This window comes from Falco naumanni, chromosome 19 (genome assembly GCF_017639655.2).
Source record: "Falco naumanni isolate bFalNau1 chromosome 19, bFalNau1.pat, whole genome shotgun sequence".
Lineage (NCBI taxonomy): Eukaryota > Metazoa > Chordata > Aves > Falconiformes > Falconidae > Falco > Falco naumanni.
In genome coordinates, this window is record NC_054072.1 from 934,528 (window position 1) to 953,906 (window position 19,379).

Genomic DNA, 19,379 nt, shown 5'->3' on the forward strand with positions numbered 1-19,379 from the left:
TGCGGGCACACACTTAATCCTGGATGTAAGACAGCTCCCACCCATCCCTTTTACCAAGGAATAGTTAACCTTAGATTCACCACTGGCTAAAAAAACCCATGTACACAGGTCTTGACAGGTAAGGATTTCACATGCTAACTTAGCTCATTGCAATTGCATGCCTACATGCCTACAGTGGACTTAGGAGTTAATTACATTCCTTCAGGCAACAAGTAAAAAGATACAAGAATGCACAAATTTCTCCACCCTACCTTGCTAGCATCCCTCAACCCTCATGCCAAAATAAAAACTACGCCTCCGTATACTTGCAGCTCCCTGCCATCCAAACCAAATGCATACGTTTCTCTGGATCTGGATTCAGGCCTGTGATTCCAGAAAAACAATCAAGGAATCACTGACTAGGCCAATGAAGATCAGAGATTGTTTTGAACCTATTTCTGCAGGCACTCTATTTCACATTGCCTACTAAAGGCTTGTATTTCCTCAGATTGGAGCAGCTAGATTGTTACTCAGCTCTGTAAGGGTCCTGTGGTTAGGGCTCACATTTCCCAAGGAAGAAGCGGTTCACGTAGGTCAGTCTCCCTGCCTGGCGATGCAGTGTCTGTCTGCTTTCCATCCCACTGTGGCCCCTATATTCTTCTACACTCTGAGTGTAAATCTGGACTTAGTCCTGTTTAAGTCATGGTAACTACAGCTACTAAAGCTAGATTCAGAGAAGCAACTATTAGCCTCTCTAGAGCAGGAGCTTCACTTCAAGACAACTGGTTAAAAATAGATCAGCTGTCTGGCTGAATAACGAAGGGATCACAGGAAACAGCTTGGATTACTTGCTTCATTTTGCCAAGGATCTTTTAAAGCCAAGTTTTCTTTCACGCATGTATGGTTCCTTGTGTGTTTTCTGCACATGGGTATAAAATGCCTACTATTTGCACACAACAGGCAACAGCATAGGAAATAACACCTTTAACCTACAGAGGATGTAACAAAAGATTACTGAGAAGACTTACTCATTGTTATTCCTTCCTCCCTACCTGCAAATAAATTAATCTGTGAGCTGCCTCTAAATATTCCAGCTGTGCTCATGGGAGGTATTTACATACTACAGCAGTAGATACCATGTCAGGTAGGGGCTGGGTCATAGTCTTCATTAATTTGTCACATGGGTGACATATTTAGAATAACTGGACAGTGTCAGCAAAAACAAATGTTGGCTTTTTTTATCAACATCTCACTGCTTCCTCATTCTGCCTTCTTAATGAAGGCCCTGAATCTTATACTCAGGCTGTAAATTCTGTGGCACCATCTTCTGCCATGTTTTGGTACCATTCAGTCTATGGAAGCCTCAGCCCATGAAACCCCTCAGCACCACAGTAACACAGAAGGACATGCCATCTAGGACCAGCTCTCTCAGCAATTCTCCCAAGACAAACTGGCCTTCGCTTCCACAACACTAGGCTCATCTTGGTATGACCTCCACTTTGAGATGCTCAGCATCCTGTATGACTAGATTCTGCATATAACCTAAACGCAAATAGCATACTACTATACTCTAAATAACATACAGCTTGAGTTTTAGCCCTCTCCACCTTTTTTTGATTTGTTTTGTTTTGCTATCAAAGCACAAGAAAAGTGGATTAATCCAGTCTTAATTCACATGAATACAATTCCTTCAGTGAACCTGTTGTCAGGCAGCTCAGAATTTCAAGTTAGGTGTTTTCTGTGTGTGGTACTATTTTTATCCTTTTAAGTTTGCTGCATGTCAAGCAATGATTCTCCAGAGAGCTGACAAACCATTGTCTCCTCCAAAGTTGGGGCACTGCAACAACAACAGCGAGACAACTTCAGTTTTACTTGGCAAGGAGTTTGCCCAACTCAAACCTCAGTCCTCTGGGATGTCTTTGCATCACTTTGGGAACATTACTCTTCTTGCCCGAGGTCCAATGGTCACAGCATGAAAGGCCTTCTCTAGTGCTACCTAAGCTGGTGAGAACTCTTGGAAGTGATAAAAGACACGCAAGTGCACGCACAGAGATTAAAGATGCTATCATACCCTAGCAAACATATCTGGTACCATTCAAGCTTTTGTTCTGTTTGTTATATGCACATCAAAGCTGCGTAGCATAACAGGATTATTTCTTAATGGCTGAATACTGGCTTTTCTTCTCTTTCTTGACCTGCAGAAATGGGAGATTTGCTTGAGGTCCTCTGAGCATGCCATCTGCAGGGCGTCACATCTCCAGTTGTCTGCAGACAGCTGGAGGAAGCCTGGTTTCCCTTCAACAGTTCACACAGCAAGTTTGCAGGAGTCTTCTAAAGAAGAATGTTGCAGGGAGCTAAAGCATCACTCCAGGAGAACAGCCTCTAACACGTGCCCCTTCCTCAGTGGGCTACATGTTCATGTTGAAGGGGTTTCCTGTGGGCAGAGCGCGCTTCAGGAACCAGGTCTGTGACAGGACAGAGCACAGTGCAGCAGTTGGAACACGTCCGACAAGATGTACGCATCCAGGGCGCTAAATGGACAAAGTCACTGAATCCAACCAGGCACTGAGGCAAAAGGGTCAGTAGAGGGCTCTAACACTAGTGACTGCCAGGGCCGTGTTTATTGTTTTTTATATTACTCCTTTGATCCCAGAAAGTAGGTTGCTTAATATTTTAATGGCTTTCTTCCACCACTGAAATTAATATTTCATTTTTAAGAATCTACACGTCTTCTCCTTCAGTTTTCTTTATCACTTTTAATAATTTTGATCATTTTTAGAGCTATTGCAAACCTGAATCTATTCCATATCTGTTCCATAGTTTGCCTGGAGGCCTCTCTCCACATTCAGGACCGCAAGCAGCATTTTTGAAAACATTCTCTGGACAATTAGAAGGTAGAAAACCCAGGCTAAATAAGACACATGTTTTTTAGACCTTCATCTTAGCCTCTAAGGAATAAAAGAAAGTTTTAAAGCCAAAGGATATGGGATAACCTACTCGACCACAGTAAGCCTTTCATCAAAGTAAGGCTAAACAATCAGGTCCGCAGTATACTGTACACACTAGTAGCTTAAACACCATAACTCTCCTCCAAATTCCACTGGTGAGCAAGGAAATTTTTACATCAGATCCGGTTCTTTTCTGCACTAGAAAAATCCCTGAAATAGGAATCCTGCAACTGTCGAAGCAGGACTTTTTGTTGAATACCTTGATACATACACCAAGGTAAGCCTGCCTACTTGAAAGTTTGTGCCAAGCCTCATTTCCACCTAAATTCATAATCTCTTGAGCAAGGCTAGAAAGTCATGCCTCTGACTAACAGGACAGCACAGAACTTGAAATAAGTGGCTGTTAAAATCATGTTAGCTCAGAGGTATAACACACACAACCATCAGATTTGAGAAAACCTTCAATCCTGCTTCAGCTTTCAGAGAAATACAGTTTGTAAAAGCTGTCTGCAGTACAAATCATGCTCCATTGGTTTTGGGTGGGTTTTCTTCTTTTACATGTAGCAATAGAAGTATTCTGACTAATAACTGAACAGCCAAAGCAACAAAATGCCCTAGACAGGTATATTTTTCCACTGAATAAAGTAAAAGAAAAAAAAATACCTTTCCCTTGGAGTGTTAGGACAACTGGCACACTAAAGGAGCCAATGTCTCAGTCTTACATTTTACCCAGTATTTTGTAATAAAGTGTTATGTAATTCCAAGTAATTTATACTAGCGGAATGTAGGAGCTACTGCAAAACACTCAAGAGGATCAGTCAGAAATCTTCATGTGTGAGCACTTTTGGCAACTTGCAAATACTTTCCTGTCTCTGAAATTTATGGTTAATAATGTCAGTACCATGGCTCTGGCATGCATATTCTCCAGTATTTCCAAACCTTTGGTTCAAAATAACTGTTTTTAATCAAGAAAATTAGGAGAATCATTTTAGCTAGTACTTTTTAATACTTTTGCGTAAATTGTTGTATTGCTTCAATATGAAACTTTCCAAAGCTCAGCACATATCTGTTTCATATTGCTCCATCTACAACCTGAAGGCCTGCAAAGAAGCAAACTTACCAGTGCCAAGAAGATGACACTATCACAATTAGTGATGAAAAAAGTGAGATAGGTAGTCATCTTCAGTATAAACAGTCAAAATATGCATTTGATTAACAGGAAACAAAGAAAGTGTGACTCAGTGTAGAGAAAACAAAGCTCTCCTTAAATGAGCACTCTAGTCCTTTTCCATCACAAGGGCTAAAATCAGACCCTTTCTAACGGAGTAGCCACCTCTCAGAGCTGGGTCTTTACCTGCAAGTTTTTGCTCTGGAACATACAGAGCTAAGGAGCAAGCGGCAACAGAAGCAGACCTCCAGGCAGGCGAGCATTTCCTCCACGTTTTCAGCTACAGAATTAATGCCTTTAATAGTAACTCTCCAACCCCTGCTTTCATGAGTGCCTCAACCTTCACGGTTCACAGGGAAATCAGAGGTGATCAGGGTGCTGCCCTTCTCCCAACCACTCTTTTAAGAAATTGCAGGGTCAAGTACACAATAAAGCTTCTATATCAGCCACAGCAAAACTTACAACAATTCGATTTACACAGCACAATGGGATTATATACTAGACCTACCAAAAAAGTTACCACAACGAAAACAAAGCCAGAGTAGTAAGGAGTTTTGCAGGTCCCTTGGGACACAGGGACTTCTACAAAACCAAAATCCAAAGAAAACCTCCTTGGTATCAGTATATGCTATTCCGGTTCATACCTAGAGAAAGATTTCTTCGAGAAAGAACAGAGTAGATCTGACTTACTTGTCTAGAATGAAATACAAATCAAATCCTCCGTAACAGGCAGGACCACCATTCTCTCTCTTTCCACCTTGTCCATCACAGGCTAGCATAAAAGTTGCTAGGAAGAGACATTTGAAGCCAAATCTCAAGATGCTTTGCTTTGCAATGGCCATTATATCCACAGAGGAGGAGAAAAAGAAATCTCTTCTTCCAAGGCTCCTTTATTTCACAGGTTTCTCCACAAAAGCCATTCAATGACCTTTAAATGTATATATGTATATTTTATTCCTTAAAACTCCACTTGTAACAGTTGTCCTCAGGAATTGCAAGACTTTCCCCCTTGTTTCCCTTGCACTTCTGTTTCTTGGTTTCAGATTTCAAGATGCACAATACTGTATTTCACTTTTTTTTTTTTTTAAAGGGACTTGACCCTCAGTCTTACTTGCAGCTCTCTGAAAGCAGCACCATTGTTTTGCAAGAGCAGGAGCAGCCTTCTAACAAATCTTGCTTTGTCACAGACTCCAGAAAATACAGGGAGGGTTTGAGGGTTTTTTTTCATTCCTTAATTATTATTGTTATTATTAAGGATGGGAAGTTTTACTTTTCCCTTAGCAAAAAAAAGCTCAGAGAATGCCACCTTGTGGCGAAAACTCAAGCTGACGGGAGTCTGATTTTAAGCACATCATTCGTGCACCGACTGTACTAAACATACCACAGCAGCTTTAGGTATGATTGTAGAAGTCGTTTTGCTTACAGCAGTCACACAGCACCACGCTGAGATATCTTTGTTTCCTACGTAGGCAACATCTGAGTTTGAAGACTTTAAAAAACCTGCAGTAGCTTCACAAATGTTAAAGTGACAAGCCACACCAGGTTTCATCCCTCGTATTTTTTCAGTCACAAGAAACATCAAGCAGTGTCTGTGCCTATGAAACGGGCTTCCCCCTTTTACCACCCTTAGCAAACTCATTTCAGCCACTAGAGCCTAAACTCTCCTCCTTCCAAGAAAACTTGCTGGCAAATTTAACTTCAACTACATTTGTATTTTTTGTCTCCTTCTACAAACAGCACCAGAAGCTCTAAAACCTGAACAGGACAGCTCAAAAGCATTGTCCAGTCAAAGCACCACCACCCCCATACCAACAGGAGCTAAAGTAGAGATCCCAGAAGCAGGGGCTTCTGGCCTTCCCTCTCAAATCCCCTCAGGTTGTAACACACCTGTTCTCTGAGTGTAACTGCTGCTTAGCAGAACAGCTTCAGGTGTTGCATCAAGTGCAGAGGGACCAGGTCAGCTTTCTGACGTGGGATGCAAGTGCACTTTAGTCAGGCTTTCAAGCTGTTCTTCATTGCCTAAAGAGTTAATTTTGTCTTTAAAATATTCTTAGCAAAACAATCAATCTGAGGAAAGATCAGGAAGACCAGCAGGGTAAGTTTCAAGAGAAAATGACAAACAGCATGATGATAGACTTTTGACAGAAGTGCAAACATTGGCATTACAAATTAGTCGGGCACTTTGCTGCATTGATGATTAAAATTTTGGGAGTGTTCTCCCTCCCACACCTGGCTATGCTCAGCAAGTACACCAGCTCCATCTCCTCTAATGTGAGTAATACAGAGAGAGACATGGACAAATGGTACCTCCTTGGTCCTGATGTCAAATCCTGATCGAACCTCAAGTGGAGATCCCTTGGAAGTTAAAGCTTCTCTAGGGCTAGACAGAAGCATGATCAGTTGTTTAGTAAATGGATATTTTGGGCTTCCACACCTAAACTCAAGAGAAGTTGGGAGTGCAGGTGTGAGTCTTTCAGTTACCTCTTAGTCTGAAAGGAGAGTAGTAATACAGCTCCTTACTGCATAGGCAGAAGATCCATGTCAGGGAATCAGGCTTCCTACCATGAACAAAAATAAAGCACAATGTCAGAGAGGTGTATGACAGGCTTTGCTGAGGTTGTTGTGATGCTTCCCAAACTGAGGGCTGGCACGTGCACCAGCCCTGGGTGGGCAGGATGTGAGGACAGGTGCTGCTTTTGGGGTCACTGTGAAAACGGGTGGAGCTGCCACCTCCTGGTCTATGTATCTGGGTGATCTGTCCCTTCAGTACTGTGAGTTGGTGTCTAAGTGCAGGGTTGTGCTAGGTGAACAAGTAGGGTCTGGGGATTTTGAAGTGTTATCTGGATGCTCTGAAGCAAAAATGTTTATAGTTATGAAGCTTGAATTGCCCAAACCCTGGGGTTATGCAATAGGTCAGTATTTGAATGCTGTACTGCCCTAAGGAAGGGGATGAGACTAGTGTGTGGATTCTTCTTTGGTATGTTAAAGTGAGTGGGAGGATGTAAAAATAGGAAGGGTAGAAGAAAAGCTTCCTTTCTGGGGACTGATATGCTGTTTTTGAGAAATTTTGGAAAAGTACTTAGGGCCAGCCTTAGACCTGAGGTATGGCTAGGACTCCTGCCACAGCCAGATGAAGTATCTCGTCACTTGTCACTAGCTTTTGACCTGTGTCTGCCTAAAGATGAAAAGCAGATTGATTTCTTCCATTTGTCTCTGACTGGCCCTGAGATAAACAAATATGTAGAGGTTAGAAAAGAAAAAGGCTGTACCTCAGGAAAATATCTTTGGCCTGAAGCTAGCAGAGGGAAAGGAGGGGGAATGGAGGAAGAGATCAGATTCTATGTAGCTGTGGATTCAGGCTGACAGAAGGCCCAGGAAAGCTTGGGAAAAAGCCAAGGAATGAGGCATCAGATGAAGCTTAGAGCACTCTGAGATGGAGGGAGCTGCTGACAAAGTGAAACACCATGCTGTAACACTGACTTTCTTCAGGGCTAGTCCTCTTCGTGTGTCTGTCTCACAAATGTGTCTGTTCATGATCTGGTGGTAATAGCAGCATCAACACTCTGAGAAAAGCAGCTCCATAAAAGGAAGCTCATGTGAGACACACGACTGGAATTGTCCACAGGCACTGAAATGTCTGTCTGTTCCTCCCTCACTAAAAATGTTAGAAATAAAAATATTATGAATACTATAGGGTTTTGTGTGAAAGACCTAACGACTCTTGGAGAGACTGGGTGTGCTGTATTCTTTGTGCAAAAGAGATAAGAAGTAAAGTTTTAATTGCATACAGCATACATTATATATACATGCATAATACATTATATATACATGCATACATACAATAAAAAATGCTGGTTTAATTGCATACAGCACTTCAATGGTTAATTAAGCACCAACTGATGCCCTTGGTGTGTGACTGGAATTTGTATATGTAAATGATGGGGGAAGTGGTATCAGTAGGTTTCCTTGTTTTATCATCTAGTCCTTTACGCAACTTTTTTTGGAACTCACAGCTTGGAAGAAGCTGGTTCTGTCAGTCTGTGGTAGCAGAGGTGCTGCTGGTAGGCGAGGCATAGCACAGGGTGGGTCTGTGAGCACTCACTTGGGAGTCTGGGGGTGGTTCCCTTTGGCTCGCAAAGGTCTGATCTGGATGGTGGATAATGGCTTCTGTCAAGATCTCAAAATCGTGTTCGCTGGCTTTCATGGCACTGCAGGAAGCTGTTGCAGCACTGGATGGATAATCAAGATGTCACAAATTGCCTACACTGACCAATGTTATTATCACAAATATATTATCACTGCACAGGAACTCCTTCCATGTCGTCAGTGTAGCCAGTGAGTTTAAGGACATGTCTTTATCTTCAAATGGTGTAATTCAGCACAGCCCTGCTAGTATTAGCAGAGCTACACTGTCTTATGTGGTATAGAACAGATGTCTCGGTATGAGTTGTCTGCCTTTACATTTCAGTTGTACAACGTATAACTCCCGGCTGACACCCAGTGGCCAAGGAGGCTTTTTTCTTCCCTGGCTTGCTCTATTTTTTCAAGAGATCAATAACACCCTTGCCTCTTGCTTTTATGTGGTTTTGCCTTGCTTTGATTTTATTTGTGTCTCCTGCAACATGTAAGGCAGTATTGCGTCATTTTTCTGGTCATTACAGTTCATTCCACTGGTGTTTTTTTTAACAAGGGCTGCTATAGGTATGTAACTTCTTCCTGAAGAGGAATACTATGCTAAGTATACAGATGAAAATATAATGCTTGTAATGTATTAAATAAAACAGGAGAAAATATGGTATAGGGAATATTTCTACCACAATCTAAGAAGGCCATGCATTTGCCTGCTTTTTAATTTCTAAATTAAAGCCTAAAGCTGCCTAGGAGCAGGGGCGCAGCCAGATGAGCTGTTGTCCCCTTTGGTTAGTGCCGTAGGAAAACAGGGCTGTGTAATAAGGCTATGCACATCCTGGCAACCTTCCCTCCTCTGCTCAGCATCACATCTATATTGCTTTTGTTTGCCTTTAACCATTTCCAAGCACTCTGCCAACACTAGAGCATCCTTGCAGCACCTCTGCAGGTGTGTCTTTTACATTCACTTACAGCCAGAAAAAATGCAGCCCAGTTTACTCAAAGGGGCATCTATCATTAGTGGTATTTTTCTCTCTAATTGAATTTAGACAAAGGTGATCAGCCTGGTTTCCACTGATCTGGAGTTTGGAACAAATGTTGAGGAAATCATTGGAGGTTTCCGGTTTTCAGCATTTCTGAAAATTGGGTGGCTGACTTTGACCTCTCTTCTTAAATGAAATCACTCTGTTAAAAGTATTTTCTAAGAACCTGAGCTCAAAACTCTGAATGCTCTAATGACCGAGTTCAAACCACAGCATAGGTGCCTGGATTCTCAGTCCCCTGTGACTCACAAGTCCATCCAATTTGATCAGATATTTAGACAGCAGTAATTAACAACCTGAAGAAATTAAAGTTCATGAATTTTGAAATAATTAAGTCCAAAGTAACAACAATTATCTAGAAACATGCATTTAACTTTGAGCAAGTGAATATGCAAACAGCACTGATGAAGCACTGTTTGTTTAAATGAATATTAGGATCTTCTGCAGTTTGGTTTCCACTGGTTCTAAGGCAAAAGGATAAGCACACACGCCCAGCAGGAGGAAGCAGAGCTGCACAGAATTCAAGATTCAGATTTACTGACTGAATTTCATGTAATCCTATGGGATTTAAAAACAAATCCTAGGGTGTTGTTGGCTTTGCAGTGTCTGACCTGCCTTTTTCAAAGTGCTGTAAACATGGAGAATGTGACCATTTATCTATGAGGCAAGACATTGTATCTTAACTGATCCTCTTCTTCCTCGAAGACTTTTGTTGGAAGGAGTTAGTTATACTGATGTGTGCTCCAGCCTGGAGTTTGGACTGGAGTGATGAAGGGAAAACTTCTCCCTCTTCAGCCTGCACCGTGTTGTCAAATTATCCTGCTTCTAATCACGCTTACAGATCTCCTTTGATTGAGTATTGCCTACTGTCTTCAGTACTGCACTTATTAGCACATGCTTTAGATTTTATGGGACAAAATGCAGAAGAGTATATGCAGAGTGCAACTGTGATTCTTTAAAATCCCAAATCATTGCATATCAGATCCTGGAAGATGGCTTTGTGGACATCCACCATGCACTGCTCTCTGCCATTAAATGTCACCTGCCGGACCACTGTAACCTGCCTCTGTGCGGGAGGATGGCAGGGGCTGGAAGATTTGTAGTGAGGTTGTTCTTGCTGTTCTTCAGAACTCTCATATGTGTACATATGCTGTGGGGGTGTGCTGGTAGGCAGAGACTCTAGGCTGGGGTAACAAGACCTATAACAGCTCCAACAAGCAATAAAGTTTCTATTGAAGCATCAGATTTATTTGAGGCCTTGCCTCAACTTTGTTTCTTCAGACTGCTTGTACTACAATTTTGCAGTAAGCAAAAGACGGGTATTTTTGTTGCTGCTAAGGAGTTTCTTTAGTTTGCTAGGTGGCTGAAGTTTCCTTTTCTTTTGCTTGTGTATGTTTGGTATTAAAGAAGCACATACTACTACTAAGAAGTTTTTTCCAGTCCCTGCTGGAAAGGGAGTTAAAGAAATGCCAATATGAAGGCAAAGTGGGGCATGGCAAAAGCTGAAAGATTTTGTTAGGATACTGTATGATGACTAAAAATAAGTAAAAATCCCTCCTAAACTTCAGTTCTTCTTTCTGTCATATTTAGCCTCAGCCTGAGCAAAATGAGAACTGATGGTGTGTGAAGGAATTAAAAGAGCTTGTGTAATACCAAAAAGGAAGGAGACTAGCAGCAACAAACTACTGTCTGTCTCCTCTGCTAGGACTGATGTATGCTAATCCAGATAATTCCGATGCTTTTGCCTGAGATGTGCCTAAGTGAACTCCATATCCTTTCAAACTGCTCACAGAATAAAGCCTCTGGGGATCAGTGAGAGGGAAATAGAAACTGAGGGACATTGCATGGCTGGTATTCCTCTTAAAGACAGATTTATATTCACCTGGATAACCCAGGCCACCCTGTCCTTTTTGTTAGAACAGAAGAGCTCAATCTTATTTTTAAAAGCTTTGAGCAACAGTGACCTTGCCTTGCTGGAAAAAAAAAAAGTACTTTAATTCCCCTTGAAACTTCTCTACTCTCAAATGTTTGGGATTGGCTTCTTACTCTCTAAAGTTTTGATTCTTCTCTGACAGTGGCTTGACCATGTAACATATTTGAGTTTAGGTGTCCGCTGCAGGATCAGGGAGGTGAAAACCGTTGCTGGGTGACAACAGTCCAAGATAAATGCATCCTTCAGTCCCCACTTGTTCAAAAAAAAAGGTTAACTTTGTAACAGCAAGTTTCATGCTGGATCACAGTAGATAGGGGATTGTTTGTCTTCAGCCTAGCACTGATACATCTGACATAAACACTTTGTCAAATGCCCTTGTTAATTCAGCAGAAACATTACTGTATTCCTAGCTTGATTCATGTCAAGTTTATACTACTGGAAGAGTGGACATACAGACACTCCGGGACTAGCGATCAGTAAAGTGCAGACTCTTTCTACACGTCCCTGGCAGCATAAATGGAATAAATCTTTCATCTCCTTTTATGGTGCCATTGCAGCATTATGGAAGAAAAACTAAGCCTGCCTGTTTTTCATCTTCAAGGCAGAGTTAGAGGCATTTGGGAGGATACAGCTGGGAATCTTGCACTGTCTTACGTGGATCAATAATTGTGTTTATATTGCATGTGCATTTTTGAAGCAAAGCTTCATCCACCAGAGTGTTCAATGGGATACCTCTAGCCAGTCCTTGCTATGCACTGGAAAAAAAAGAGGACTCTGTTTTAGCAACAGAACAACTCTGTAAATCCTACAAATTACACTCCTCTTCCCTTGAAAAGGGCAAATTTGTTGCATTGTCCTTCTTTCTTTCTACCTTTCAGGCAACATGAATAAAGATTTTTCATGCGAGACATCTTTCCCTGAGAAGGGAGAGGAAGTTTTAACTCTGTATGCCTTATCTGTACTGTACACACACTGGCTCTTGCCCACCCCTGCGGGTGTGCCCTATGTTAAGAGCAGACTTTTTTAAAAGAGCATTTGAAGGGCTTAAGAGGGGTACAAGACATGCAATCAAAATATTTTTCTGGATGGGTTCACAGATGATAAAGAGTATAGGAATAACAAACTACCCAGAGTTCATTGATGCTAAACGTCTTTAATTGAAAGATACGGTCACCAATTGATCTGTTTCAGCACCTGAATCATCAAGAACAAAACTTTTGAAGAGGAAATGTGAGGGAAGAACAGTATCACAGTTGGCTTTGTGCAGCAGCTATTAGGCAGCTGTGCTTAGTTCAAGAAAGGTAAGATTTTCAGGCCTACGTATTGGCATGACAGTAGCTGAAGCCCAGATGTTGCAGGACATCAAGTTTAATGCATGGTAGTCTTTGACCTATGTATATTGGGGTCCTTTAAAAACAAGAAAAGAAAAATAAATTACCCTAAGGTCATACCTAAGATGGTGTTAAGTGACCTGTGCATTGATTGGCAGCCTTAATACCCAGCATACTGCACTTGCATTTTTAACCAAACTGAGCCATCTCAAGTATCAAAGCCACTATCAAAACAAGCAACTAGTAGGTGGAAATGCTGCTCTGTCAGAATGCAACATCCTGTGCCTGATCTGTAGAGCTCTCTCATGACAGTGTTTACAGACAATCAGCTTGCATTAGGGCTCAGAGTACTTTGGCGCTTCAGGATTAACTCCTCTTAAGTAAAACTTAGTTCCTTTATAGATATTTTAAAATAATTTCTTTCCCCCCCCCCCCCCCCCCCCCCGTACAAGAAATTACGTTGCAAGTCATCAAAATACGATTATGGCACCTGCAGCAACACACCTGATGTACACTAGTCTCCATAGCAATAGCTGGCATTCCACAACAGTGCATTCTTATTGCTCAGTTTTTAATAATTGCTGCAATAGAAATATTTGATATGTATGACTGAAAGATTCTTTTGCAGTCACCAAACGCAACTGGATCTTTAACTGAAAAATTAATGAGCCCAAAGACATGCTATTCAATAGTCTTTTGGTTTTCCAGTACAGAGGGGCACTCTTACACTCTACACTGTTAGCACATATTTCTCTGCATCAAATGGTTATGCTAGTGCTAGTCAAGAGGCCCTGTCCAGCTTTGACATTATCAAAGGATCTTACGAAGTGTAGGTCCTTAAACTCCTAGGTAATGTGATCATTTCACCTCTGAAAAACCTATAGGGAATGAAGCAACTTGGCTTAGTACCGTGAAACACAAGTGTTTGTTGGGATTCCTTGGTAAACGTACCAGCAATCTCTGAACTGAAGGACAGTGGTACTCAGGACTACCTTTTTTCTTTACCTTGGCATTACAGATGAGGTCAATCTGAAAAATTCTGGGCCAAAATTTAAGCAACCTTGAACTTTACTAAAAGGAGTAGTAAAGGTTTGGATCAGATCATCTACAGAGGTGGTGACTCAACACTGCCCCAGTCCTGAACCCTTTGTGCAGCTCCTGAAGTTCTTGATTTGTGTCCATCTCTGGTTGAAACAGCAGCATTTGCATATTATTCCAAAGGAAAAAAAAAACAACCCCCCCTGGTTAGTTACAGACATAATTAATTTGCTTGCACTCACCACGAACTTCATGAGCAAGGTAGGCGGGGACTCCTCTGCACATCATGAAGAAGTCAAATCCGTAAGACTAGAGGTTATAGATGAATCTGCTGTAGATGAATGTCATCTCCTTTGCAGGTGGTCTTTCACCTTTCAGGTTCTAAACATCAAATAACATCATTCAGCAAAATCAGTGCCTGGATCCATTTAATGCTATGCATATTCCTATTTCTGGAATGATGACTTGGTGCTCGGTGGTTTACTCAATTGTATTTAGTACAGTCTTTTAACCTACTGTGTGACTCAGGGACCATTAGCAAGCATTGAAGACAGCTCCTATGACAGATCTTTCTACGGGAGTCAAGGTGGAGGGAGGTTAAAGAGAACTGGAAACTCCATTAAACAGCTGAACAAGAGGGATACTGCAGTCAGTATTTTAGCACAGACCTCCCACAGAAGTATTTCCTCAGTCACTAACCTCTTACTCTAGAGGTACTTGGGTGTAACATGGAAGCATGGAAGGAGAAGTCTATTCATTCAGCCTTCTAAAATGGCAACCAAAGAGGGCAGCAGCACCACTTGGCAGATACAAATCATTTTGGTGTGAATGTAAGTAGGGCTTACGACCTCTGTGAGAGTGTTTTAGTGGGACGTTTTTTCTGAACTGCTCCAGAGTGCTTTGTTTCAAATGAATTTCAAATATATTTTCCTACTTAAGTGCCCTGTTGTCTGGACACCTATATTTTCTCTTACGACCTAGGCTTTCTGCTGGTTTGTATCTCATTATTCAGCTACAGCCACAGAACACCTGCTCTGGCTCATACAATTAATATGGAGGAAAGGCAGCTGAATATAGAGATGCTCTCTTCTGCCCTAAAGGAAAATGGAAGTCTGAACAACAGCATCTGCAAAGCAATGTTCCGAAATGAAAAATGTAATTTCATATTGAAATGACTCAGGACTATTTTTAGATATTGCTATCCAAAAATAATTGATGCCATTGAAGGTTTCCTAATATAAGCTGTTTCTTAGCAACCTGCAGACCTAAACTTCCTCAGAGAAAACATACATAGAGAGGAAGGGGGAAGGGGGAATGATGCACCTACTCTTTTTTCTTTTGAAAAACCATCCCCATGGCAAATTCCCAAGCCACATTACTGTTCAGAAAAACAAAATCCTACCACTTGTGAAAATCTTATCCTCTCGAAAAAGAAAAAGCACAGCCAAACAGCTTGATGAACTCCAGGGTCAAGACCCACTTAGCGGGGATGACTGGGATTGCCACAGGCTTTCAAAATTATGGTGGAATTCCATTAGAGGGTTCCTGAAAGCCTGCTCCCATATGCTTCCTTCTTGCTGGTATGCAAGGAGTTGAGAGAAGCTTCGGGGGCACAGAGATGCACCTTAATACAAGCAAGCCTGGAACTACAGCTAGAAATGAATGGTTTTACTCAAGCCTGTACTTATGTAACACTCCCCTTTTTCTTCCCCACCGTGCCTTCTTGCCCTTTAAAGCCAGGATTTTTATAAGGACTCAGTTCTCAGACTTCAAGAGAAGCCAGCACCAACAGAAGGTTACTATGCCAAGATTAAATTTTTTTTAATGTCTATGCTAATTCTGTGGGCTGAATTTATGCTAATATTATGCTTAGTTCTTTTGAAAAAGTTTTGAAAGCTTGAAATCTTAAAATATTTTTTTGGTTACTGGATTATTCATTCTTCCTCAAGTACAGCTGTCTAAAAAAAATATTTTTTTTGCCTGCAAAGAATGTAAGGTTATGAAGACTACCATGCCAAAAGTCTAAAAACTTTAAACATAAAACAGTATTCAAAAGCAGTCAATCTTATAATGTTTTAAAAGAATAAATAATCCAAGTTATCTACAACACTGAAAAAACATGAAAACCCTCCACTGCAAGTATCTGAAACAGGGTATTCTAACTTTTCAAAGGTTTGGAATTATGTTAATTTAAAATGTAATTGAAATAGAGACAACTTCATAATCAATGGTGTGATCTAAATGGCTTTTAAAGTAACTGTTGGTTTAAAAGCTTTTGAAAATAGCAATGTCTCTCACATCGGTTTACTTTGCATTACTGTACAACTTTACAAGTAACTACTCCTTTTTAATCTTACCCTGCTCTCGGGACAGTTCATGAAGCGCATACAAGCTGGGGATCTCATTTCTGTTCATTGTGGAAATTATGCAAATTCTCTCTGGCAGCACTTTGCTTGCAATAAGGCCCTGTAAAATAAAGTTACTGACAACTAGGAATTCAGTTTTCCATAATTCAGACTAGAATAAAATCTGTGTTAAAAAAGCAATAAACACCCTAAAACTTGGACTCAAAATGTTACAAGTCCTGTGTTTTGGTCAGCTTTATGGAAGCTCATCTCCTTGTACGTTTTCTGAAAAAGCATGCTCCTTACTACTTACCATGCTGTAGTTCCAAATGGTTTTCCATGACTTCTGCTCATTCTTTTGCTCAATAGTTGCCACGTGTGTTTCCCTGGTGATGGTCAGTTTGGTGGCCTCCAGCAGCAATGACTTGTGTGTGTATTTCCATCTGCTGAAATTAGAAAACAAAATTAAACAACACTTTTCAACTGGAATCTAGGGGGGGGGGGGGGGGGGGTATAAAAAAGAAGGGGGGGGGGGGGGGGTGTTTAATATATATAAAAATAACTCCTGACCAGTGCTGCAAGTGTGATATTATGTGAAATTCTGGTCTCAGTTTCACTGAGTCTGGAAGTCCAAAGGGCCACTTTTGATACATAGCCTTACACCAAAGGGTGGTTATAATCTTGGTTCTTCACAAGTTAACTGTGCTTGTATGGATTTGTGTGGAGAAAACCCTAGGTTTATGCGGGTGCTCCTTGGGGAGTAGTCGGCACTTACCGTCGCCCACCTGTGGCGCCACTGGGCAGAGGAAAACAACCTGAAGCAAAACCTGGAGAAAATTATGCAAGCCGACAGGAATTACCTCTTTGCTGAAGGAACAAAAGGCCTTGGCTCTGCTGAGGGGCCTGCTGCGGTGTCGGGCGGGAGGGGCCTGAGGCGCCGCTGGGCCGTGGCGGGGACACGAAAAAAGGCGGGAAAACGCCGCTGAGGCGCTGGTGGCGGGAGCTGGGGCCGCTCTGCCTCAGTCGTGGTGGCCGCAGCACCCCTGGCACGTTTATGCTGATCCAGCTTTATTAATTTAAAGCTGTTGAAGTGTTGTGGTTTTTTTCCCGAAAGACTGGTGTTAGACCTCTGTCGATGTCTCAAATTAGAATATCTATTTTGGTGTTAAAAAAAAAAATATTTTTCCTCACAAATCAGACTCTTTCTGCATCTTGAATTTGTCTTAAATATGTGAGGGTATTCAAATACATTTATTAGTTTATATTATGGCTTTTTAATTATACTCAAGTCACTCTTTTGAACTTTTTTTATGTCAATACAGTTTTTCAGGTTTGCAGTTTTTTATATTCTGCCTGCAGTGTGGTAAGAGAAAAAAAGGGCAGCAGGACTTAAGATAAAATCTTGTCACTTTGTAATGCTGAGGGGTTGCCTTCAGAATTTAAATTACAATTTTAACTAAGTTAGGGAAGTTGAAGATCATGGAAATTGTGGTCAGCGATAAAGATCAGGCCTCATCCTTCTTGAGAAGGATCATTTCTTGCAAGGTAAGCAACTTTGATCTTCTGCACTGTAAAGAATATATATATATATCTTTGTACTTACATGGACATTTTGAGAGTTGCAGTATTGACATCTCTTCAGACTCACTGGAGTCAGCTGTCATGTTTCTACTTGGCAGTCTCTTTTTGAGTCTTGTTCTCTTCCCAATCGGTCTAAACCTGAAACAATTTAAATTTGAATAATGAACATTATGAAATGTAATGACATCCAAATTACATAAAGAAAACTGCCAAAGCGTAATATTGAAATGAAATTCCTTGGATCTGGAAAAAGCAAATACTTTGCTTTGTTGGTTTGGTAGTAGTTCTGCATTTTCTGTAAAGTTGGAAATGTTACTGTAGGACACAGTTAATTTAAGCTATTCACAGAATATAAAAAGCTTGGAGATTTATTAAGCATCACAAATTGTAATACTGTAGTAAAAATAGGAATCAGTGTGAAGTCAAAGTAGTTTTGTGAGAAGCTGGACCTTGCTGCAAATGTTTTGCGCCCTCTTGTTGAAATTTTATCCTTAAATGAGACGGTATGGGAGCAGGCATCGTCCCTCGCTGGAACTGTCTGTGCCCTGGGATTCCCTGCCAGGGAGGCTCTGGGGTCTCTGGTCTGAGCCCACCAGAGGGTCCCTGTTTGCCTGCAAGGCTGCTGACCTCTCTGCACGCTGTGCTGTGGCAGCTGGGGCTCTCCATAGTCCCTGCTCAGGTCAGATCGCGGCTGCCTCAGGGGATGTGAAATCATCTGTTACAGAGTCTGGCCCGTAGCCTTCCAGGGCTTGAAGGCCCCAGAAAGATGTTTCCCAGTGACACATGATAGGATAAACGAAGAGGGCTGTGCCTGTTTTATCTCAGGGAAAATGCGGTGTAAAGTTGCAGAAGAAGGGAAGAGATTCTCTCCAGAAACCCCAGGCAAGTTGGACAGGAATTTTTGTTTAAATACTGCAATTGCATATGGTTGCCTTTTTTTTATTTGGGTGCAGTTTTGATTTGGTTTTATTGTCAGTTAACTATTAAAGACGCAAAAACCATTTTCCTCAACAGAACAGGCTGCTGCATCCTTACTGAGAGTAACCCTTGACTTGCTCCTGAATGGGTGAAGTGTAGCTTAGAGTTACTCCTTCCAAAGTCCAATAAAAGGGCCTCTGAGCAAGGAGGGAAGGTGAAGATCTTGTTATTTTCCAGAGTTACTGAAGTGATGAAGAGACTAGTCCCAGCCATTGTGCCTTAGTTTTGGCCTATGATTTGACTTTTTCAGATTTCCAACTTTTAGTTCGTTAGGGTAGGCTTTTTTGCTTCCTATGATAAACATCAATAAAACACTGTTAAGTAACATCTGTCTTCAATTCCAAACTGCATTTAATACACTTACTAGTTCCATTATCTGCAGCTTGATTTCTGGGTTGATCAGAGCGATAGTGCATCTGTTTCTATTTGGCCAAATTGCACTGCTATGCTTGATTTTAAAATAAAACGTTGTAATACTTGGTTAATAAGAAGTTAAAATAACTCAGCTACACTTATTTCTATAAACCTGGACTTCATACTGTATTATCTTAAATATGGTTAATGCAGTAGATACAGCACCATTTGCTTTTAGTAGTGATGAATAATTTCTTAATGCAGCATGTGAAATCTCAGTGGGAAAATTGTACAGGATGAGGTTTAAATGTCAAGATTGGGATTTTGCAAGAACGCTAGTTTAGCATATTGTCTTTGGAATTGCTTTCACTTTTTTTTCAAAGGATTTGTAAAAATACAGTGCAGACCAATGTAGGTTGATGATCAGTTTTACTGAGACCAAATAGCCTCCACGGAGATCAGAAAAAGAAACAGATTAATGATTGAAAGTGTGATCCAGAAAAGATTATGAAGGAGAAAAAACTTGTTAGTGCGTACACAGTTCTATAGATTT

At 41.1% G+C, this 19,379-nt stretch overlaps 2 protein-coding genes across 2 annotated transcripts in view; both read right to left on the minus strand.

Annotated features, from left to right (window-relative positions):
- The window catches only part of ANTXR1 (ANTXR cell adhesion molecule 1), a 111,135-nt gene extending 105,906 nt beyond the window's left edge, over positions 1-5,229 (minus strand). Inside the window, exon 1 of the mRNA XM_040618155.1 lies at positions 4,786-5,229. Coding sequence (XP_040474089.1) covers positions 4,786-4,937 — 152 coding nt within the window. The 5' untranslated portion in view covers positions 4,938-5,229. The remainder of the gene's footprint in view (positions 1-4,785) is intronic.
- An 8,546-nt stretch (positions 5,230-13,775) lies between these two features.
- GKN1 (gastrokine 1) lies at positions 13,776-17,524 on the minus strand. Its single transcript, XM_040618334.1, is given in 4 exon segments — positions 13,776-13,939; positions 15,926-16,034; positions 16,227-16,356; positions 17,517-17,524. Coding segments are annotated over 4 exon segments (411 nt in total).
- Between the last annotated feature and the right edge of the window lie 1,855 nt (positions 17,525-19,379).